General features: G+C 42.3%; 1 protein-coding gene and 2 long non-coding RNA genes across 13 annotated transcripts in view; 1 reads left to right on the top strand and 2 right to left on the bottom strand.

Moving 5' to 3' along the window:
- Positions 1-24382, top strand: part of FOXP1 (forkhead box P1) — a 509316-nt gene that overhangs the window by 478329 nt on the left and 6605 nt on the right. For 4 of the 10 annotated variants that reach the window (XM_045053185.1, XM_023249956.2, XM_045053186.1 and 1 more), the window contains 6 exons: positions 7776-7977; positions 8082-8161; positions 8766-8867; positions 13106-13275; positions 14409-14478; positions 18811-18977. In XM_045053185.1, the coding sequence (XP_044909120.1) occupies positions 7776-7977; positions 8082-8161; positions 8766-8867; positions 13106-13275; positions 14409-14478; positions 18811-18977 (791 nt within the window). Of the gene's footprint in view, positions 1-7775; positions 7978-8081; positions 8162-8765; positions 8868-12606; positions 12729-13105; positions 13276-14408; positions 14479-18810; positions 18978-24382 lie in introns of all 10 variants that reach the window. The other 6 variants (XM_023249951.2, XM_023249950.2, XM_019824396.3 and 3 more) reach the window with 3 other exon arrangements.
- LOC109496637 lies at positions 41-3343 on the bottom strand. The gene is made up of 3 exons (XR_006594801.1): positions 3143-3343; positions 1585-1694; positions 41-1339 (listed from the first exon to the last, which is right to left on the bottom strand). It is a non-coding gene; the product is annotated as an uncharacterized LOC109496637 (long non-coding RNA).
- Positions 9529-24382, bottom strand: part of LOC123384124 — a 124038-nt gene continuing 109184 nt past the window's right edge. Inside the window, exons 2-6 of one of the 2 annotated variants that reach the window (XR_006594800.1) lie at positions 22838-23058; positions 21399-21489; positions 19273-19334; positions 17076-17234; positions 9529-11555 (exon numbers count right to left, since the gene is read on the bottom strand). This is a non-coding gene — a long non-coding RNA (uncharacterized LOC123384124). Of the gene's footprint in view, positions 11556-16520; positions 17235-19272; positions 19335-21398; positions 21490-22837; positions 23059-24382 lie in introns of those variants that run through there. The other variant, XR_006594799.1, reaches the window with a different exon arrangement.

The following is a 24382-nucleotide window of genomic DNA, read 5'->3' as shown; positions in this document are numbered from 1 at the left end:
TATTGAAAATTCTCTACCACTAGTCAACATTATCTCTTAGTAGTTCAGCACAGTATTTCTTTATTAAAAGAAATAGGCACGAATATTTTTGACTGAAAAATTAATAGCTTTTGAATTCATACACAGCAGGTTTTCTTTTGCAAAGAAGTCCAATATCGCTGCACAGCACTTCTATAACCATTTATTTAGTGTCCAAGTCAAACCTTTGACAGCTAGAGCAGCGCTACAAGCCAATATAAAGAACTCCAAGATGTAAACCAACAATAGGCCGTCTGTGTGAGGTTTGCCATTGTCAAATACATAGATTGTTTGGATTAGTTTATGTAAATGTACTGTTGTATTACCCTTTGAAAAAAAAAAGATCACATTTGTGTATGAAAAGTGGTTCCCTTCACAGGCAGCATTATAAATTCCTTATCCTTTAACTTACATGTAAGAAGTAAAAATTGGTGCCTGACAAGCAGATATTGCGTGACACTCTGTTGCTGGAGTGAACCTGCCTTCTTTTCATTTATTGGAAAATAGAAAATTTTATTACAGATACCATCTTATAAATCAGGAATTATTAAAATACGTATAGGTGAGGCATTGGGAAATTAATTATAAAAGGTAGACGTGTAGTGTTCTGCATAGATTTCTCACTTCCTTGCCAAAAAGGGGCGGGGGAGGCACAGGCGTTTCGCAAACCCTTGGTTCTTTCAACTTGAGGAATACGGAGCTATCTGATGATCGATTCTCAGGTGCAAAATATTCCTTTTCCCTGCAATTAATTTATTCCACCTTAAATAATAGAATGCACCGTGTATCCTTCTAGAATCTTTGATTTGAAATAAGCAGTCGTCAGGATTCAGATCTAACCATAGATGGGGACTTTCATGTTACAGCCTTGCCAGTAAGTTGATGAAGTTTTTTTTTTTTCTTTTTTCCATTTCTGTTTAAAAGGAACTGCATGTTTATTTTAAAATTCTTAGTCACTAAGTGATAGAATGCTTTGCTGTAAACGTTGCTTTTCACTGAATGCCATTTGGGTGGTACATGTCATTTGTTGTATCCAGTCATCCAACCGGTCACTGTTGCACTGCATCAGAGAAACTGCCACAACCTTCTTGGATTGTTCTTACCTCCGCTCAGACACGTTCCCCGGACCCTGTTGCGGAACCCGTCTTCCCCTGTGGGTAGTTGGAGGATATGCTCACCTCTGGACAGTCTCGAGTGTTTACACCTGGCTCTAAGCTCATCCCACACTGGGACGTGCATAGGTGAGCTGGAGGAGGAGTGCCCGGCGTTCCTTTTCCTCAGACACCTTCAGTGGCACCTCTTCCTGCTTTGCCATAAAATCCTTTAGACCAGAAAAGAGCTCTCCTTTAGTAATTTATACCCAGGGCTCCCACGGCCTGTTATGTTTGGAAAGGGAATTCCTGCACTTAAAGCCCAGCTATTTTATCAACAAGTATTTATGAAGTAAGCTGCTAAAAGCATAGAGCCCCCTCCCTGCCACCGAGGTGTTTGGAGTCTTGTGGGACAAGCTAACAACCACACACACCCGCTGCATGAATTGTGCCCCGTGTCGTTAGAACGGCTCACCTACATCGGGGATTGAGAGAGTCTTCAAAAGGAAGCAACGGAAAGGAGTCCGATCAGCGATTCTTTCCTTGGGTTCGGAGTAGGGGCGTGTGTGTCTGTGAGGAAGGCGACTGGGAGAGGAAGGCATGTCACGGGATCAGTGTGGAGGAAGCAAAGGGCCAGCCAACATCAGATAAACTAGGCTTTCCATTTTTTAATTTATTTTATTTGTCAGCTTTTGATTTTATTAAGGCTGGGCCCAGCGTGGAAAAGGATATGTAAAAGTTTCCCAGAGCGGCCGTATATTCTAGCAGTTGGGTAGGCACGGCGGGACAAGCCTTTCTTGACATGAGTTTTAAAAGATTCTTCTCCTTTCCGTGTGAAGAGAAGCAAAAAACCCGACAGTAGTAAACTACCCTGATGAGACTGATGGCTATTCTTTTGTTCCAGACTCAGTAACATTCTCAAAGTAAACACCAGAGTGGATTGCTTGGGGGTTCGTGTCTCCACGCTTGCTCCATGGAGAATTTGCTGAGCTGTTTATTTCCTTGGAGGGAAGCGTAACTCAGAGGACAAAACAATAACAACAAAAGAAGCATATCTGTGTTAGGACTTTATTAAGTTGTTAAGGATTTTTTTTTTTAAGACTTCCCTCTCATAATGTCAGGAGAATCCTGTAAATCGTATTTTATAATACTGAGGACACAAGAGGGACACATTACTTCAGGGTATTCCTGCACACCAGAAAACAACTCCTGATGCTGGAAAAACCACATTCCTTCAGATTTGGTGGGCAAGTAATTATAGCGTAGGTAGTAGATCCTTCTTTATGAAAATGTTATAAAACACTTACAGGAACTTGGATATTTGAAGCAAAATGCAGTATTACATTTTCCTTTTTATGCATTCTCTTTTCCTCCAACCATAGCAATTAGGACTGTTATGAAATAGTTTTTAGCTGCTATAAAAACAAAGTGTTCCCCCCCCCCGCCATACACACACACACACACACACACACACACACACACACATCTGAAAAAGGGGTCTTTTAAGTCCTGAAGAAATGGCTGATCCTTTGGGCTGCTTGCAGCCTTGCTTTAGGGCTAGAGAAACAATATTAGGCAGCCATAAAAGATTCCCTAGCACAACACACACAAGCTCTTTCTATATACTGTGTTTCATGAAGCCCTCCCTGCCCGTCCCCACCTCTGTACCATCACTTTCTCATTCACTGCCCTCTGCCAGTGCCTGGCCCAGTGCAGTAGCTGGGACACCAAACCAAAGCTTCCCGTGCCGTGTCCTAGCCGCCCCACGGACGCCCCTTAGGCCTCAGGAAGGCGGGCCGGAACGCCAGCCTTTCGAGTCTAGAAACACTGTGCAGTTTAAAGCAGGCCTCGAGCCCGCTCAGGACCGTAAAACAAGAGCAGAAAAACGAGTTCTGTGAGCCTCAAAGTCTCTACTAAGCAGCTAGGTCCCCTGGTGTTTGGGTTTCAGGTCTGCCTTTTGTTCTCAGAATCTGTTTTCATGTGAGGCAAGAGCACAAACAAAAATAAAAATGAGTTCTTATGGGAATACTTACAACAAGTCTGTTTCTGTCCGGGGTTTACATCAGCGGTTTGTTTATTTTTTAAAAATGTGAGTGACTCATCATCTTTAAAAGAAGAGAGGAGGTTACTGTTTAAAAACTCGAGATTAATCTTTGAGAAAAGGGCTCAGTAGAATAGCAGGCAGCAGACAGAATCCCAGTAGTCGGGATGGGTAAACTTCCCAGGATAGTCCTTGTGGAAGTGAGCTGGGGGGAAAGCCGGTGGTCGAGAGCCCACGTGCATTTAAAACAGAAAACCCTCCAGCTAGTTCAAGTGACGTAAGAATTTAACTTCTGGCCAGACCCTCAAAGCGATTATCTTTGCCGAAGTCATCACATGACGGAAACTTGCCATGTAGAAAATATGAGAGTTACTAACTTTTCTAAACATAGCAACTTCTTTTGAAATAGAAAATGGACACAATAAGAAAAATAGGAAAGAAACCCTCCCTGCCTCCCAGTTGGATCCCTTCCTGCTCCATGCCCCAGAAAAAATAAATAAATAAAAAATAATCTTTTAAAACCTTAACTACGATCAGAAACACGAAGCGCATATGCTTTCATTTCTAATTGATGATTATATTAAGATTTAATAGTTTACAATTAAGATGAATATTTCAAGATTATAGCAAAACCCACACCGTTCCCGATTTGCTCTTCTAAGATGGTAATTAATTTTTCTTTTTCTTTCTGTGGGTGTGGGTGTGTGTGTGTGTGTGTCCACTGTTTTCAGAGACCTTAATTAAAAGAGCAGGTTTGGTTTGAACACAGAGCCTGTTTTGAATCCTTCCCCCCCCCCCATCTTGTCTCTCCCTCGTGACCTTCCTCCCCGAAGATGGTTTCTCCTCAAGACAAGCATGTGATCATCAAACAGAAGTTTAAAAGTTAACAAACTTCTATAGCAGTTGACAAGGTTGACATTTCATTAACTTGTTGGTTCAGCCTTCAAATGATTTCACGAGGCGAAGCACCCCCTGTTTGGAGTTTACAGCTTTTTGTTCTTCCTTCCCTCACAGACTACAGTCATGTTTAATTTGGAATCTGGGCTCCTTTGGCAAATTAGCAATTAGAACAATTTTGTGGGAATATGTATATGTGTCATTAGTTTTCCTGCAAATTAATAGCAAGGGCAGAGGTCGGGCAGAAATTTTCCACTTGACTGCCGTTCCTCTATTGAGACTTGGCACTTGGTTGTGGAATGGCCACAGCTGCTCTCAGCCACCCTCTTCCTGGAGGAACTGTCTTTTAATTAGTTTACCTCACAGCCATCATTACAAATATTACTGCCTCCCCTCCTCGAAGTAAAATTACTGTTTCTACAAAATATTCCAGTGACATCTTGCACCACCTCACATTGGTGGTGGGGTCACTCGAATACAGCATTTAATCATTAGATCACCTCCGTCCGCGTCTCCTAATTAGAACCCTTACAATACATTTTTATCTGGTAATTAGCTGAGATTGGCTGCTTCCTCTGTGGCTTATTAGAGACAGCCCAGCAGTGGGTGTGAATCACGGTGTCATTTGTCAAGCCTGGTAAGCCCCCTCTCTGCTCTCTTCTGGCTTGTGTTTATTTCCATTTGCTACCTGTGCTCAACAGCCTCCAGAAAACGCTACTGCCTGTGTCTTTGTGGGTTGTGCTCACCCTGGAGGGATTTTATTTTGCACTGTTGCTTTTTGGGTACAAGCAGGCCAGGTGTTAAGACCTGTGGTAAAAGCCACAGATGTCCGATTCTTTTCACATTTTATGACACAGTACCATGTGACTTGTCTGATCTACGTGAGCACCAGAGGATGGATTCGTACTTGCTGAATGTTTACGTGAGTTTTGAGTTTTTGGAGTGGAGTGGACTTGGTGCCCTTCCTCACCAAACGGGACAGGAGCAGGCACAGTTCTCGAGGCCGTGGGGTTTCTAATTTTCATTGCGTGTTTCAGACAGTGACGGTGTTGAGGGGTACCATTCTTAAATGGAAAAGGAAAGCCAAGAAGTACAATTACTCTCAGAATCGCTTTACGGTTGTTACGCACACTTTCCTTTGAATAGCGTCTGTATTTGATGGTAAGCTCTTCAGGGGCAGCAGTTAAATGTTCTATCCCTGTTTTTGTCATTTCTCTTCCAGATGCCTTCTGTTGGCTCAGTGATATTTATTGAATGTCATTTATAGGCGGGGATTAAAGCTATTCACTGAATCTTTTCCAAAAATAAGCATACAGAAAAATGAAACAGGCTAGTGTTTATTTTTCCCATTAACTGGGCCTGGCCTCACAAGCGTGTGTCTGACTTTCGGTTCAGGTTCAGGATAGAGGCAAGTTATTTCATCGATCAACAGCCTCAGTTTGCTCACCTGCAAAATGTTGACTAATAACATCTCACTTATTGGTGATGGTATGAGACCTCAGTGAAATCACGCAGCGGCAGGTGATTTACAACAGTGGTTTCTACAAATGGTATCCATGACTTGCCAGGGTGTTTGGCTATTCTTACATCCAGCAGCATCTGAATTTTAAAAGCTGTATATTTATGAGCAGTAGCCTTTGAGGCACTAATTTCCTTGACCCGTTGCTTGGGCTGATGCTTATACACACTGTTGCTGTACTTGGTCAGTGATTAAGGCCCAAGGCAAAGAGGAGGTCAGCGCCAACCTTCCCCCTTGGCTTCTCAACTCCACTCCATCCCTTGGCTGCTCCTCCGAACTGTAAGCACTTAGTCTGCAAATGCGTGTCACCAAGTCAGGTTTCCAGCACTCATAAAAAAGCAGCTCCCAGCATTGGCCCAGCTTGCTGGGGGGCGGTGGGGGGGGGGGGTTAAGGGCAGTGTCCTCTCCATAGCTTGCTCTCCTCAGGCATGGGGGTTGGGAGAAGGGTCTGGCGTTAGCAGAGTCAGCATTTCAAGAGGGGAGTTACAAAGCCAAGCACAAGTACAGGCTTGCAACCCAGTATTCCTTTCACAGTACCATGTGTACATTTTTCAATTAATATTTACCTAACGACATTTGATCCTTCTTTTCTTCACATCACTCGTCTTTATTTCGTTGTGCTTTTTTATGGAACCACCCTAAACATACGGGAGGCGTTCTCATGGCTTTTTTTCATTACCAGAGGATGGTAGGTTGAGTCTTCTCAACAAATTCGAACTTTTCATAGGCTCTTTATGAATCCGGAGGAATCTCATGTTTAATACCTTGTACAAATAATGCCTTGTCCATCTGCAATGGTGAAATACTTATGTTGTTAAATGATTCGAAATGTGGTTTGAGAAAACATTACCAAATAAGCCTACTTTGCGTGGGTTTCTTGGATTGGAGGCTGGCTAGAAGTATCTGAGATAGCAATTATGTGTAAATGGTAATATGTTGCAAATAACCAAGTTCTTTATCATAGCCAGACTTACATTTCTGGGAGAACAAATTGTGGGCAAGGGGGACAAGCCCTTTTCTTCAGTGTTATTAAGAGAAGCACTTCAAGGTGAAGTCTAAATGGAAGGAAGGAGTAAGTACTCCTTCATTTTCCTGTATACTCCTTCAAATAAATAAACCCCTTTTCCTGACCTGATGCTATAGATTCGATCATATTACTGAATATTTGAAATCTGAACAAAAGTTTTTAGTTTCCGATCTTTTTGTATGTCATTTTTTTTTTAATTAACAGATTCCAGTCGTACATTTATTAGAGTTTAGTGAAGATTACCCATAAAGCTTTCAAAGATTAGTCTCTGCCAACTGATGTAACTAAATGCTGGTTTACTGGATCAGTGCCATTCTTTTTAGTATGAGTCATAATAGGCCAGACATCTTTGTGATGGCTCCCTCCCTGAAGTTACATTATGAAGTAGCCTGTCACTGTACCAGCCAGTGTGGTAGCCACTGGCTGCCTGTGGCTATCTAAATAAAAGTTTAGGGGCACCTTGGGTGGCTCTGTCTATTCCACGTCTGACTCTTGGTTTTTTTGGCTTAGGTCACCATCTCACGGTTTGTGAGCTCGAGCCCCACATCGGGCTCTGCGCTGTCAGCCCAGAGCCCGCTTGGGATTCTCTGTCTCCCTCTCTCTCTGCCCCTCCCCTGCTCACTCTCCCCGTCTCTCTCAAAATAAATATTTTAAGTTTAGTTTTAATGAAAATGAAGCAAAAACAGTTCCACACTGGCAGCAGCCCTTTGCAAAAAGTGCTGTTTGGAGAGCTCAGGTCTAGCCCAGCGTATCCCAAGAGGTGGCTGCTGCAACATTGGGGTTCAGCAGGTGCTACCAGAACTCCATCTCCCTGTGTGCGGTCTGCCAAGCACAGCATGCTACTCAGGAGGGTTCAAAAGCACAAGTACTACAAAGACGGTTCTTGATGACTGAAGAAATGTTTTGACCCCGAACTTGTCAGACTCACTGAGCTAGATAACCCCTTTCTGCAAACACTCATCTGTAACTGTCTTTGGAGAACACCTGTGTTTCCACGGGTCCATATCCTTTGGACATGGCCAGAGGTTTTTTCAACTACTCAGTGGACTCGCCTCCTATTCCAGTTGATTAGAGAAGGAAAAGTAGCCAGGCATTTCCTGTGTTACTCCTGCTGGATTTCAGATGCCTTCTTGCTCACCGTTTTTTGCGAAGGTCTTCTAAGGATTATTCTTGTCCTCACAGCTGAATCTGGTATCAAGCGTCACACTCTCCAAGTCTGCATCAGAGGCTTCTCCACAGAGCTTACCTCATACTCCAACGACCCCAACCGCCCCCATCACTCCTGTCACCCAAGGCCCCTCCGTCATCACCACCACCAGCATGCATACGGTGGGACCCATCCGCAGGCGGTACTCAGACAAATACAACGTGCCCATTTCTTCAGGTAGATACTCCATCTGTGCCTCCTGTAGAATTGTAACATGCAGTTCTTGTAGACCAGCCTCTCTTTAAAAAGTGATAATTAATAGGACAATGATTCTTATTTAGCAGATATCGCGCAGAACCAAGAGTTTTATAAGAACGCAGAAGTTAGACCACCATTTACATACGCATCTTTAATTAGGCAGGTAAGTAAATAACACAGTATGTGAAATTCTAGCAAAAGGTATACATGTGCATGGATATGTTATATTGATGAAGTAGATTTAAAACCGTTTAGTATGCAGGCATGCTAAAACCTTTTCTATAAGGTTTTTTAAAACTGCAATATATAACATAATTGCTTTTGATTAAGTATTACAATACGATGTGATTATTAGGAAATTCATTTCACACAACAGTGAAAATGAGCCTGTTTAAAGATGGCAAGTCAATTATCACAAGCTACAGTAATCTCTGATCCCTAGAATTAATCTGAGCTCTAAATAATTACTGAGCTTTAATCAGCTAGTGAAATGTTTTGCATTTCTCTTTGATTCTGCTTTATGAATGACTAATAAATTAATATTTCTGTACGGAAACAGAAATAAAAACTCAAAACAATTAGATAATTCCATTTTGAATTTTGCTATTGAACTGTTAAATACAACCATTAATCTTAGATCATTTTGTGAAACCTTTCTTGGGCTTTAGCTCTGAATCATGGTCATTTTATATTTTCAAGAAACTGTATAATGACGATTCTGCTGATTTGGTCATAAATTATCTTCTTTTGTCACTTTTGCTTCACAGGCCATTCTCGAATCTCCAGAAAAGCAGCTAACACTAAATGAAATCTATAACTGGTTCACACGAATGTTTGCTTATTTTCGACGCAATGCTGCCACGTGGAAGGTAAGCTTTCTCACAGGCCTGTTTAGGCTTGGATCTTACCTTTTTTTCTTTTCTTTTTTTTAATTAACATTTTTTTAAGCTTATTTATTTTGAGAGCGCGAGCCCGAGTCGGGGAGGGACAGAGAGAGAATCCCAAGCAGGCTGTGTGCTTTCAGCACAAGCCCAACACCGGGCTCGATCCCACAAACCATGAGATCATGACCTGAGCCCTGATCAACAGTCCCACGCTTAACCGAGTGAGCCAATCAGGCGCCCCGGAACTTTCCATTTATAAACGACTTTGTTGTAAGATACATGAGTATTGTTTTCATACACACAGAGTCAGAGTTATGGGAGTATTTTAGTGAGCGGATAGTTTATTGGGATTAAAATGCTGAGACAGAAGACTCCTATTACATTGGCATCAGATTTTGGATGGACCAGCCAGTAAAATCATTTCTATCTGATTGTTACTGTGTAAGGGAAAAAGAATAGAGGACACTGTTGGCCCGATGTTGAGGTTGTCCTGTTATTTAAACAAACCTCATGCTTTTCAGTCTTAAGCCTCCACCAGAATTTGCTGAGATACACAGCTTCTTTTTTTTTTTTTTTTAACCTGGGGAACTAAGACAGACTTCACATAACCTTAACAGGTTTGATTCAGAAAAACAAACAAACAAAAATTTTTAAAAAGCTCCTTAGTGTAATTAGTAGAGAGAGCTACACAATCTAAGTAGTAGCACTATATACAGGAGTCATTACAGGAAAGCAAAATACATTATTAAGGTTTTGGATTTAGTTCCTTTTTTGCATCAAACTATTAATCAGAGATTCATAGATACTCTGAAAAATTGTGTACCTTCACCCTAACACCAAACATCTGTTTGCTGTAAAACAGATCAAATTCCTCAGCTCCACGGGGAATGCCCTAACAAGGCTGGAGGGTCACATGACATACCTCATTTCTAGTTGGGTCATTTTCTGCTGTATTCAATGAAGCCCTCACAAATTTTTGAATTTTACCTCTCAATTTCTTGGTTTAAATGTTCCTGCTATAGAAGAGGGCCAGTCCCATGTCACAATTTTTGTGCTCTTTTGCTACCTAGAATTCTCAGAATGCCCCAATTCCACCACAGTTTGGAACATTTAAAATGCACATATCTTAGGATACTGTACGTCCTCATAAATATGATAGGGATTAATGTTAGGGTGCAAAGGAAATTCACTTTGCTACTTTTTAAATTTTAGATAGGACAAAAACAAAAACAGAAAACACGTTTCCTCTGTTATGTTCTTGGTAAGTTAGCATTTTAAAAGAAAATGAACATAACCATAGAATTAATTTATCAACCTTACCCAGCCCTGCATATCTATTATGGCTTGAAGTGTCCTTTTTCATTCCATTAAAACACTTGGGTGCTGAAGGAGACCTCTGTTCAAGATCTTACCCTTTCTTCCTCAGCCCTCCTTAGGGGATAAAATCCAGAGTATCTTTAGCTGTGAATGCTTTCAAAATACAGGAAGCATAAGCATGAAGCAGACATTTTCTTCAAATTGCCTTTTTTAAATGGCAAATGATCAGATTTAAAAATAATTACTAGTTGCGAATATGAAATTTAGGCTCAGATCTACAGCTTTAACTTTTTCATTTTTGCAAACTGCAGGAAAAAGTGCCATCAGTAGGAACAATCCTAGATAAAGTACCAAATGATTCATCTTATTTGTATTGTAATCTTAAAAGATGAAATGCCCAGTTTAAATTGTGACTGAAAGGGGCTTACTCATCTTTTTGGGAAACTGGATTTCTGGATATTTTTGCAGAGCTGTATAGTCTTGGAAAACAAACCTTAAGTTTGAGTTTATATCATACATGGCTATATGCTTGAGACAGATCAATAGCAATCCTTCTGGCAGATGTGGTTTCTTTAGATCTTTTGCAGGGCTAAACATTTCGATGCTTATTTTAAAATATTAGACAATGATAAGGTTGAGGGGAAAGGTTGATTTTTTTCCCCCAATTATGTCTTCAATGTGTATACATGATCTGTCTGGGATTTTTAAAAAGAAAACTTGGGTTTATTTTAAATCTCCTTAGTATTATTGTTTTAGGAGGTAAGAGGAGATCCTTAGTATCCCTCTCCTGTGCCTTAATACAGTATAAAAAAGAAAAAGTTTCTTGAAAGAGGAGACTACAATTACAAGCATACTTGAGAGGACAGATTTTTTCCCATATAACATGAGATAAAATTTCAGTGATTTTTCTTTTGTTTTGTTGTTATGCAAACCTATCCCACCAATTACAACCGGAAGTGTCCTTCCATAATCAGCTGGATGTTTTGAACCTCCCCCCATTATGCTGGCATTGCTCAAAAACTCTGAGACTTTATCCCGTGGATTCCCCTTGTGAGTAGTTGATGACTTAGCTGTGAAAGAAAACTTGTCTCCTTATCTTTGAATCTGCCGTAACGAAAAAGAAAAATCCTCACTATCTAGTTGGACCCCTCACAGAGTCACCAGTGGTGATTACCTACGCCTTGAAACACTTCTCCGTATGTTTGGAGAGGAAGTACTGTGGGTAGCACCAGAGGCGGCATGCACGACGTTTGAGCAACGGCAGCATCATTGGAAGGGAGTGGCGGTACTACGAGGCAGGGGAGATGGGATTTCTGCGTCCCCTCTTCACGCCACAGTGGTCACCCCGCTTCTTCCCTGTAGGAAGAAAGTTTTGAGTAAATGACATGGGTCTTGCTGCAATGTCCTCTTGTCTCACTTTGAGTCTCAGTCACTAAGTTCAACCAAGAAGGTTACAGACATGAAGCTGTGCTTCCTACTGGCCCCGTTACGGGTTGTGCATTTCCAAGGAAAGATGAGCTGTGGAGTTGAGATCCTCCTTTCTGGTGGAGTTTAGACGTCAAGGGTCTCAGTTAAGAAGGCTCTTAGAAGTGACTTTCAACCTTAAGAAAGAAACACGGTGGGGGGAATATAGAAATATGTATCTTTAGGAACCATCAGCTTCAGCAGTATTCTCTTTTTGCCATTGAGAGTTTGACTCAAGTCTTCCTCTGGCGTTTCTGTTAATTAAGATAATCGCCCCTAGCAAGAGCCAAGTTTGTATATATTCGGGAAGGTAAGACATAGTTTGATGACGGATACTGATGCATTGGGGCTCATGTCATTCCCTTATCCTGTCACCCCCATGAGGCAATGCTCTCAATGGCAAAGTCCAATTTAGATAAATCTGACGAAACCCACAGAAGGTACTAAAGCCAAAAATATTGAAGAACAAAAAAGAACCAGGACGAAACGTATTCAACAATATTATCACCTTGCACGATTTTTTTTTTCCAATACCCTTTTTTACGGGAGAGAAGTGGGCTTAAAGGGGACAGTTTTATGCTTTTACATGTTTCTTTATTTTGAAGTGACATTAACAATATTTTCAGATTTTTACTGTGAAACCTATTTTGGGCTGATATGCATATTAACTATTTCTTCTGGTTCACTACTACCAGAGACTAAATTTAAATGCCAAAGTATAATTAAATGGTAATTTTGGTGTTTTTTTTTTCTTTTTTTTTTTTTTTTTATTTCTCCTTTTGGAAAAGGCATCCTTCACCACAAGAAGGTCGTCCACGGGGGTGGTAGCTACAGGTCTTGGGGACGGTTTTACAAATGCGGACTGTGAGGCTGAATGTACTGCTGTTTTTGGAGTCTTTTCTTATAGAAAATGTAAATGTTCTCTCTTTTATACTTGCTGCAGAATGCAGTGCGTCATAATCTTAGTCTTCACAAGTGTTTTGTGCGAGTAGAAAACGTTAAAGGGGCAGTATGGACAGTGGATGAAGTAGAATTCCAAAAACGAAGGCCACAAAAGATCAGTGGGTACGTCCACCATGTTTGAACTTCTTAGCCTAGCTCGGATTGTGCTAACAAGTGCAAAGTAGAGGCTTTTGGCTGCTAGATGGTGTTAGACCAAAGAACTGGTTCCACGTTGTCTCAATTAAGGGAAGCAAAAAAGCATTTCATCCCTCCTGTTTTGTATACCCACCAGTCCCCCCGCCCTGCTTGCCGGTCTTTGTTACATCACACGCTAGTAGCTTTTAGGTGGCAATGCATATTAACCCTCACAAACCATTGGCTTATGCTTATTGCATTTTATTTTCTTTTTCCTGTTCCCTGTATTGGATGTCTGTTCTGCCCCCCCAACCCCGTCTCCTTTTGTTGCCACTTCATCTCCTTTGCTGCTGCTCCTATCCCAGGGTGCCATTCGCACCAACCTCTCACTGCATAAGTGCTTTATCAGAGTAGAGGATGAGTTTGGGTCCTTTTGGACAGTTGATGATGAAGAGTTTAAACGTGGCCGCCATATTCAACGAGGCCGTCCTCGCAAATACTGCCCCGATGAAAACTTTGACGAGCTTGTCGCACAGTAAGAGCCTTTACTTGCTTTTGTTTTTTTTTTCTGCTGTTGCTTTGGCTTTGCATGGTTGACTCATCCCATGTAGTTTTGCATTTCACCAAGTAGCGGTGCCACGGCTTTCTGCAATGGAACTAAATTGTGTGATTTGTACATGTATTTCTCTTGTTTCTCTTTGGAACACCAGTGCCTTGAATAATGCTTTTTTGACGTCTTTAATGCAAACAAATATTGGTTGTATTTTGATTCAGCAGCTTACGGGGACCCTTTAAACCCAAATACTGTGGCGTGAAAGTCATTCCTCCAAGTAAAAAAAGGCAGCTTTTATTTAGAGTTCAAATATGTCTTTAACTGGGTAAATTTCTTGTTACTTGCTCATTCAGTGTAATAATGTAACTGAAGTGAAATGAATCATTAGAAATCAATAACAGTAAATACACTTCCTTTAAAGGCCAGTCGTAAATCTGGGTGACTTCCTACTGGAAGCCACACTTTCCCTTCAGCGTGTCCTGATACTCAGCTAGAGATTTTTTTCCAATGGCCTCTTGTCTTCCTTTGATGAAAGGACGACACGGCGTGACGTATCAAGAAAGATTTCGTCCCAGCCTCCGTCCTTACTTAGGAACAATCCTTCCCTGTCCTGCTGTCCATCTTCGTTTAGCACTAAATGTGCCTGGGAGGGAGATCCATGCCCTTCCTCCTGTGGTCGATCTGGAGTTCAAGTCACGGAGAGGATTAAGAGTCAAGATTCTTCTCCCTAACTCCCAGCTCACTGGCCTCCCCTAGCCCGACGCCCCAGAGCTTCTGCCTTTCTTTGGCACTCATGGCAGCTACTAAAACTTGGTAGAGAACGGTCCATATTTGGTGAGAAAAAAATTCACCAGCGGAGGGGCTGGTCTAACTTCAACCAGAATCGTGCACCCAGGTTCCCGGAAGCGCAAGGTCCTACCCAGAGGTGTTCACATACACCGGCCCCATACTAAAGCCAGGGGGCTGGGGACAAGCCCTCCCTTTTCTTGGGTTTTGTTAATGGGGGAAATTTCTGATGTAGAAATCAGGATACCAGCAAGCGTAAGATCAAACTTAGCTAGGAACTCAGGGGAGGATTGCGTTTAACTTTGAGTTTTTATCTTTTTCTTATGCAGTAACCCTTCCCTTATTAAAAACATGCAAAGCAGCCACGCCTACTGCACACCTCTCAATGCAGCTTTACAGGTAAGATTAATGGTCGTCCCGAATATGCGGCAGAGGCCCGTGTCTCCCCCACTCATTTCAAAATATATTAGCCTCGCTCTAATTAGATATTAAATTTTAATTCCGTTAAACTTTTTTCTTAAGTGCACAAAGCATCGTACTCCCTGGAGGCAAACACATTGGGCTGTTTCAGCATTAGCAGGATGCTTAGCATTTTGAATATTGTGGCAAAAAAATTAAAAGTTCACTTATTAATATTTATCAGCAGTATCATAATTTCCATCCTCTTATTTCAGAATTTCACTTGAGGCAAAAATACCACAAGTGTAATTACTCTAGCACAGCTATTAATGTGCTGGATGATAGGCCACTGGATCACATGACCTTCTATTGTTCACGGGTTTAAAGAGAAAGCAGAGCTTTTTATTTCTTCTTCTCAAGTCTATTTCCGCATCTTTAGTCCATCGCGGGGGCAGGGGAAGAGATCCAGGTTTGGTTCACTTGGTACAAGTACACGGTTTCTGTTTGAACTAGAGAGGTGTTGGGGAAAACTCTTTACGTTTCCAGCAGATTGCTCAACATTACATAATAAGCACACGGAATGTTTGTTTCCTACTGACAAACCAAGCACTCATTACATAACCAGCATTACCGGGGGATGAAGACACCGGCGTTGGGCAGGAATGAGCTTACCCCCCCACCCCCCCAGATACGAGTAACCAAGGCTGCCCAGCCTTCTATCTGTGGCGTTTCTCAGTGGTCCAGGTTGAGTTTGACCCTCCCTCGACTGTTCTAGAAGACGCGCCAAGGGAGCCTTGCTAACTTTCAAGACATTTTCTCTAGATAGATTGGACATATATAATCCAGTGGGGCTTTATCACCCCGATGTGTCGTGCCCCTCCAGAAGGCCGTATTACACAGATGCAACCATTTGCTGAGAACGAGAGTGTGGAAAAGGGGAGAGAATGAAAAATTGTTGAGATACTTGACGTTACACGAACAGAGTGCAGTGCAGAGGAGACCAGGACAGACACCCCGTTGTCACTACTCACTGCACAAATGTTTACTGAGCTCCTAACCTGCAACCTCCATAATCAGGACAGGCTCACAGCTCCCGACATTAGATGATACACCATTAACGCAGTTTCCTTTCAGGGGCAAATTCACTGAACTTAGCTTTTCAGTAATTATATTTATTTATTTTTAGCCCGAACCAACTTTACTAGGAGGAACTACTTTCTGAGTTTCTGTTAATTACTTGTAGTTTACACAGTAACTTTAGAAAAGCAAATGAGCGCACGCTTAGATGCCGCCACTGTAAATACCATTCATTAGGAACTTATTTTCCCTGGAGCCTTGTGAAGTGTGAATTTAAAGGCTGCTCTATCTGGGAGAGTATTAAGATTACAAGCACATTTTACATTCATGAGGCGGCAAGGAAAGAAAAAAAAAACGCAGTGATCCTCTGGATTCTCTTAACTATGTGAGTAATTTGAATTAGTATGCCTTATCATGACAGACCTGTTCACGTTTCATCTCCAAAACATTGGTTTTTGGCATCCTCTCTACCCTTTCTCTACCTCCAGCGGTAGCCCCAAACTGTCCTGCACTTTTCCAAGCATTGATAAAAATTCACGATTTGCCGAATGGACCTTTTTTTCCTCTGCTCTAGGAGTTTGGATCCATGGTCAGTAGACAGTCTCAGGTCACTTTCTGCTGGGCAAATTGAATCAGGATTCTACCAGCAGCCTTTCCTGCCCATGATTGCCCATTTACATTTTTCAAGACAAGTAAAAATAATAGTGGAACAACATCTTAAAAAGATTACTAGAGCAACATAATGCATGATATACAATATATAAAATAGGACAGCAGAATCCACTACAGAAATAAAACATTGGACGTGAGACAGATTGCATTATGCTCTGAAAAAGTGAAGTAACTAAGGGTAACCGTAAAGCTTCTTATTTATAGACTGCCTTTCCCCCGAGGATCTTAGCATGGTTCATGTTCCAGGAGCAGTGGTACCTACAGACTTCTGCCCCATTACTTGAGCACCTGACTTCTGTTTTGTGTGTGTGTGTGTTTGTTTTTTTTTTTTTTTTTGGCAGAGGTGTTTGATATGAAACCACATACAGTACACAGGGCCATTATATGATTAAGTCCATTATAAAAATTGTAACCCACCTGCTTCCACTGAGGCATCAGCTACAAAAAACAACCACTTTGTAACACATAAGCAGTTGGTAGAAAATGTTTCTAACTTGGGGGGGGGGGTTTGATCACTCAGTCAACAAAGAATGTACAAGAAGCTCTGCATATCAGGCACCAGCTTCTCTTTGCTGCCCACTTGATCATTATCGTAAAAGTTATTAATGCTGGTTTTCTTCACTTACATCTTTTTTGTCTCACAACCAAGGGATCAATACAAGTGCCTGCCTTTTGGATGCCTTTCACTGCTGTGGCTGTTGGGCCCCAGCCCATATTTTAATGACCTTCACCTAGAACACTTTAAGAGCCAAGGAGAACAGATCATCTTAAGAAGGTTGCTCTGTCCATAGGGTGACCAGCTTCTCCCACAGAACACATTCTTACAAACATTGCAGTTTTGCCTTTACCTCTCAGTTTTTTGACTCGAGAAGCTGTTGCACCAGGTTCTGACTGTGTAATAGTGAAATGCTCTTGTGAGAGCTGATGGTTCCTGCGGAACTTCCATGATTAAGAGAGGCATGACCACTGCGTTGTCTCAAATAAAGGCAGTTAAGATGCTTGTCCAGCTGCAGTTTGAAAGAAAAAAAAAAAAAACAACCTGTCAGCTGTTGTTGATTTTTGCTCTGCCAAAAAAAAAAAAAAAATGCTTTATTGCCATTACCAGAGATCTGTTGAAAAAAGTACTTGATGGAAATTATTTAACAAACTGTAGGAGAGCGGAGAATGTTCAGATTCGCTGTTCATCAAAATAAGTTCACCACATTTGGAAATAAAAACAGGATTCCCCCCCCCCCCACCCGCTTTTTAAAAGAAGGCAGTTAGGTAAATACAGAAGTGGAGAGAAGGGAAATCTGTGAGCTTGCAGCAAGAGGGCTTGGCTTTGAAATAGCGCCCTAGTAAGTGAAGACCCATCACGGGGGCTTGTATCTAAGAAGGCATTCCTGGCTTTGCAGTTTGTACAGTTAGGGAGGCTGCAATTGTCATAATAGGCACATTCCCTGCAGCCCAGCTCTGCACCCGTTCTGTCTTCATTTTTGGCTCGCTCTCTCTCTCTCTAGAGCCAGGATTTCTAGAATACTTTGGCCTCTTGTATCACTGGCCAATTGAAGTCACCGTGCCAGATTGTCTTGTGACTGTACTTTTTCCTCATTAGGATGGAAAACCAGGCATACTGTAGTCTGTAAGAGGACAGTTTTGATCAATCTTGGTCTAATTACACTGCCAGTTTTTGAAAGTCTGCCCTCTTTAATAAAATGAAAAGTTACTGGGTCATAATCACTACCCAAGGAAACAATATGCATACTTCAGTCCAGGGTCGTCTGTTACTGTTGGCTGCATTTTAGACTGGGTGGTCATTTTTCTCAAATGCAGGAGGATAGCAAGGGAACAGCATCCCCCCACCAGACTTCGGGATTTCTTATTTTCTCCAATTCCACACTTTTTTTTTTTTTTTTTTGCTGACACTCATTTGGAGTGACAGGTATCTTTTTTTCTTTAGTCCTAAAATTCCAGGTGACCGGTCTGAGTCTGAAACATTGAGATAACTGGTCGAAGGTAACACCACGCAAACTACACTCAACAGATTCAAAAATTATTAAAACAGAAATGATGCGGGCGGGGGGGATAAAAATTGATTCCAATTCTATAATCTCTTCCTTTTCTCTAGGAGCTAAGAGGTAAATGTTTATGGAAGTTCTCATAAGTTTGAGCTGTGCGGCCAGAATAATTGGATCAAATCTTTAATATCCAATACTGGAGTCATCAAAGTGGATAAAGAAATGAAAATTCCATTATATTTCCCTGTGATCTGGAAATATTCAGTCCCTCTTGAAGGAAGGCATCAGACAGAAAGCTCATTTTAGATAGCCTTGTCTAAACCGTGCGACTCTACCCAGCAGGGCTAAATTGAGCCTTCCCTCCCCTTGAGCGGTTTGGTCCCAGCTAGCTCTTGGAAACCAAGCTTGGGACATGTGTCACAAGTCTTAATGTTAAAGCGGAATCCTTTTACACCTGTTCGAAACTTGCATTTGCCGGCCACACGGCGAACGTACCCGGAAGATCCTTGAATACGCCCCTAATTAACAGCTTCCCTGTCTGTGCATATTCTGCGTCCTCATACATTTTTCTCTCGGTTGCTAACAGGCTTCGATGGCTGAGAATAGTATACCTCTATACACTACCGCTTCCATGGGAAATCCCACTCTGGGCAACTTAGCCAGCGCCATACGGGAAGAGCTGAACGGGGCAATGGAGCATACCAACAGCAACGAGAGTGACAGCAGTCCGGGCAGATCCCCTATGCAAGCTGTGTGAGTACTGTCCACGCCCAGAAGGTCTCTGCATGCGACGTGCACACGAACTCTTCTCGAGCTGCTTTTTAGACCCTTTCTGTCATTTCTGCTTTCCTAGAACCTAGGTAGAAGTTGGTGCTTCTGGAAATGTTTAGCTCGGTTAGCACATAAAAGGACCATTTATACTAACGTTCCCATAAAAGCAATCAGCTTCATGCAGCCCTACAAGTGCACACGGCAATAAAATGGGTGACTCATTTGCTTTTTTTTTCCCTCTGCTTGGCATCTCAGGCCATTATTTAAGCCACATTACCTTTTCCTCCTAAAATCGGTGTGCGCCTCTGTGAGTTTGTTCAACTTGCCGGTGTGCCGAACCTGGCAGGGGGAGAAAGAGTGCTTGTTTACGTGGTTGTGATAGTCCGGACCGCAAACACCACGCTCAAGCGTGATGACCAAGCATTAACGATGGCACAAATGAAAGGCGGCCTGATTTATAGATTGCTTTAAAATATCAAAAGGAAAATTAATAGGAGCATTATAGCAGCAGACGGCAGTATAATGAGCACCGTATAACTGAATGAAGTGATGGGCGATGGTTGTCCATGCTGAATGTGAACAGCACAGGGACTGGGCAGACCTCCCGAGAGGCTCCGATGCCTCCCGAGGAGGAAGAGCTCCCTCTCCGCTCGGGAAGGCTGCAAAGAGAAGAGACACCACGTTTTTCCAAGTGATTGGATTTGCGGGGGATGCCAGGGAGTGGCCATCTCTATCTCTTACCAAACATCTGCTAAACCGTTGCCCCCTTTAAAGGGACAAACCAATCCAGCCTTTCCAGGACTGCCAGCTCCTGGAATCGGCCCCTTGTCTACACCCTGTTTGTGAATTCCTTGACCGACATCTTATTTTAAGGTAATTTGAGTGATAGTGTGACCTGGAGCGATTAGCAACAGAATGAATTGGCATCTAATGACAGCAGGAAAAAAAAAAAGAAAAAGAAAAAGAAAAAAGGCTGTCTGCCAGGGAAATGGGTAGGTTCGAGGGGAATCTGAAAATTGATTATTTAGCATTTGAATGTCATGCCCAAAGAGCTTTGAAAAGGATCTTTAAAGATGGAAATAATCGTTTTTAATTTACAGGAACCATCTCTTCACATTTAGTACACAACACTTCAGGAATGCGTTTGTCTTTCACACTGATTCTGCCACACATCACCTCTTCTAAAGCAATCTGGTGCTCCCGACTTTATTGTTATCACACTCGTGTTCGTTTTTAAATCATTGTCCTGACAGGAGTGTTTACTCAGATATTAAGGAAGTTCAGAGCAAACATAAATTGGTATAGAAGCCGCTTCAAACAATACTCATTAAAGCAAATATATCCGAAGTTACTGGTTGGAAGAGAGACTATTCCTCACAATCTATCTGCACTCCAAAGGGCTGGTGGATATACATTCCTGTTACGTAGTGCAAAGGATTACTGAAGAGAGAAAGATATTTGGATCAGAGCCTCGGGCAACAGTAGAGAATGATGCTAATTTTACTGTACGAGATAAAGCCCCTCCAAAGTTCCTAACTTTGAATGAACCCCAGCATTACCAGAAACCATCTATCACAAGCGGCTTAATTTTTAACGAAATGAAGGTCTCCGTTGTTTTCTGCTGTGTTTAAGGAAACCCTGTGTACAGATGTCATGACGCACGCCGTTGCTCACATCTCCCCAGTTTGCGCTGTTTGCTAAATATAATTGTGTGTTAACAGCATCGCCCTTGTGCCCGCTCCCAGTGTCACAGAATGTTACTCTTTTTGACCCTCTGTTTCCATTAAGCGACTTCTGTAATGACACAGTTTTCCTTCTTGTGCAGTATGCATTACCCGGCTATGATGCAAATGGTTTCTTAACTGTTCTAGTCTGTTGGAATAAATCAAGCTGTAAACTTTATAGCGTGGCTTAAAGAACCTTGTTAGGACCGGCAGCCCAAGCTTCGATCTAGTGTTGAAACCGAGCTCCCCGTTCTTACCCTTCCCGTGACACTCCACTACTACCCCATTTTGTTTCTCCTTTGAAACACTAGAAAGTACTCCCATAATTATGGCTTTGGGGCATTATACTTTTATCCCGATAGGAACTAACGGAGCTACAAAGCAAAATACTCCATGCTGTGCACACACCCTCAGAACACAATGCCTCTAAACACCAGTCAGCTTTAGTTAAAAACTCTCATGTTCCCAGAGTGGCTAAACAAAGGAATTACTCAGATGTAAGAAGGGAAGTGTGTGGTTTTGCACACAGTTTCCATCGGGAACTGTTTGGCAAGTAGGAGATGGAGAGAAAGGTGGGGCAGCGGGGTGACGTGCAAGATGGCGCATCCGTGCAGTTCCGATTTCCAGGAGACACGCACTTGTATGTGAAGAATAGTATCTTAAATAGTTTGCATCTCACCTGAAATGTATCTTGCTTGGAAATCCATTCTCTTGGATTCTCCGAAGCACCATATGCCCGTGTGACTGCATTTGCCACACTCAGGGGGGATCTGCTGGTACGAAGAAATGTTGTGAGGCTGGATTGCATTTCTCTGGAGCTTTAAGGAGCCTTAATATCTAACTCAGTTGTGTTGTCAAGGCTGTCACACAGATCTCGTCAGTGAGCTAGCATTTGTCGGGGGCGGGTTCTGCATTAGGCACTGGGGCAAGCCAGCATGCACGACAGGGTCTTAACCTGTGTCTTGGGGTTGGTCAATAATCATACTTGACTTCAGCTGCAACTTTCAGGGGAAAACAAAATATTCTCTAACGTGACCTGTGTTTGGGGAGACTTACACTGTATCTGGTTTGTTTTTGTGCCTAGCGAAACAGTCGTCAGAGTCAAAAATTACAAAGCAAGAACTTCCTCAAGAATATTCTATTTCTCAGTCTTCCCACCCCCTCCCAAACTCAAATTCAGGTTTATAAACCTGAATAGATGAATAATTAAGCGTACAAGAAGGAAAAGTGAGAAAACGATGATCCAGGATACTACAGTGAACTTCAATACAGGACTTGGTAACACACAGATACATTTCTTGCCAAACGTGAATCAGTGGAGAAGAGGGGGTAATTTGTGAAGTAACACTGCTATTGAATAGTGAAAATATGATACTGAAATATGAAGAAACGTTCACCGTTGTCAGTGATCCAGGAAGCGCAATTTAAAGTAACCTGCGCTTACCTTACACCTGCTAAGCAACAAAATATTTTAAAGTAACGCTTGGGGGGCGTCTGGGTGGCCCAGTCGGTTGAACATCCGACTTCAGCTCAGGTCATGATCTTCGCAGTTTGTGGGTTAAAGACCCGCAAAGGGCTCTTTGCTGACCGCTCAGAGCCTAGAGCCTGGAGCCTGCTTCGGATTCTGTGTCTCCCTTTCTCTCTGCGCCTCCCACGCTCTTTTTCTCAAAAATAAACAAACATTAACAAAAAATTTTTTTTTCTTTAAATAAAAATAAAAGTCATGCTTGGAGCTGATGAAGTTGAATCTAAATTGATACAGCCCCTTTGGAAATTAATACTATAATAAATCATAAGAACCATAAAGATGTTTTTGGCCTTTGCTCCCAGAATTTCATTCTTCGAAATTTATCCTGAGGAGGTAAATCAGCAGAAATAGGAAGATTAATGGATAAAAGTGGTTACTCTATTATTCAAAGAGCAAAAGAAAGGAGAAAAAAAAAAAGACCGTCACGAAACGCCCAGTATTAAGGCACTGATGGGTCCGCACAAGGGGTCTCATACAGCCATAAAAATTGCAACTGAAAAAGCTAGCAAAATAATCTTATTTCCATTATGTATGCAGTATGTAAAACTATTACCCCCATGGGAGAGAATAGGCAAAAACAAAAAACATACCTTAATTTGGGATTTTGGGTGATTGTTTTCTAAAGGAGTCATCGACAGGGCACCTAATTCTTCCCAAAAGAATAGAGGGTTTCCTCCGAGGGCTGGCTTCAAAGGTATCCTGGGAGGTTTCAATGCTCTGCCATTTCCTTATTGAAGTTCCTACTGATCTGTGAACCCCATCTTCACTTTTCACGGGGGCTCTTCAATTACACAGCCATTCCTCGGCCTTACTGTACAAACACAAATAAGTAGGACCATTAAAGAAACTAAAACAAGACGGAGCACGACCCGTCAAATGGGCTGTATTACAACTTCGATAAATTTCGTTTTACAAATCATTTTGAAGAACATGGGCACCATTTTTTTTAAAAGCTATTTACCCTGACATCTACCCCCAAACCCTCTCTAGGCTGTGCTAATTTTAGAGTCAATTGGTTTTCTGAAGGTTCACATCATCAAGGGCAGTCCAAAGCACTCCTGTTTGTTTTTAAATGGTTCGAGTGGCCTTTGGGGTTTGCGTACATCAATTATTTAGGAAGTGGGCCATCCCCAGTACCCCCTCTTATTACTAATACTTGATAATGTCAATTAAAAAATCCTCCCTTCTGCAGCTTGTCCCAGCGATGGGACCATTTTAACTTGAATGGTTCTTTTACATATCAAAAGGCTTGCAACAGAAAGTAATTTGTATTTGCAAAGGATCGGTTGTAAATATGATTTACGAACAACATTTCTCAATTGTTATCCCCGTGGTTTCGCGTGATCCCCCGCAGTCCCCTTCAGGTGAACCCTGTGCGGGTCCATAATGAGAAAGTTGGCAGATCTCGTCACAGGCTACGGCGTCCCGGTGGCCGCTACCAGCCGGGCCTCTTGTTTTGCCTTGTTTACAGCTGACAGCGTTATTATTCTGATTGGGGCTCTGCTTTCTTATCATATTGTTGTGTTGGGCGAGCCTTTTCCTCTCCGTTTGTGTTTCCTGGCAGGGCTTTTCTCGCCTTATTGACAGTTTGTAAAAATATGCATTAATTTGGAGTTTCAAGCATGTATCATGGTGTCTCTTTGCTGTGTTTGCTTGAAGTTGATTAATGATAGAACCTCGCTTGGGGTCGGTCTCTGGAGACTTCTTTCACAGGTTCTGCATGTTAACTAGCAAAGCAGAACACACAGCAAGCCATGATTAGCCCAGCCTCCCGCACTCTGTGGTCCCCACAAAACACCATTGTAGTGCAGATTCTTATTTCACGTAATTCTTCCAAGATTTGTATTCTTCCACCCAGGATGCCCCTGCGGGGCCTGTTATCTGGTACTCAGAGTACGGTCCTCCTCGGACCAGCAGCATGGCATGGGAGCTTGTCAGACATGCAGAGTCTCAGGCCCCATGCCACCCCTGCTGAGACACACGCGGCACTTTAACAGGAGCGCAAGGTGATCTGAGTGCGCGCTTTAAAGTGTGAAACGCACCCCTGCGGGAGAGGCTGCTCTGGCCAGGGACTGTTCTAGAACAGCACTGCCCCATAGGAACCTTCTGCCGTGATGGAAATTTTTCTCTCTCTG

The sequence above is a fragment of the Felis catus genome, chromosome A2 (genome assembly GCF_018350175.1).
Source record: "Felis catus isolate Fca126 chromosome A2, F.catus_Fca126_mat1.0, whole genome shotgun sequence".
In the NCBI taxonomy this organism is placed as follows: Eukaryota; Metazoa; Chordata; class Mammalia; order Carnivora; family Felidae; genus Felis; species Felis catus.
The sequence above is the reverse complement of the archived record's forward strand: the minus strand, read 5'-3'. Positions and strand labels throughout refer to the sequence as shown.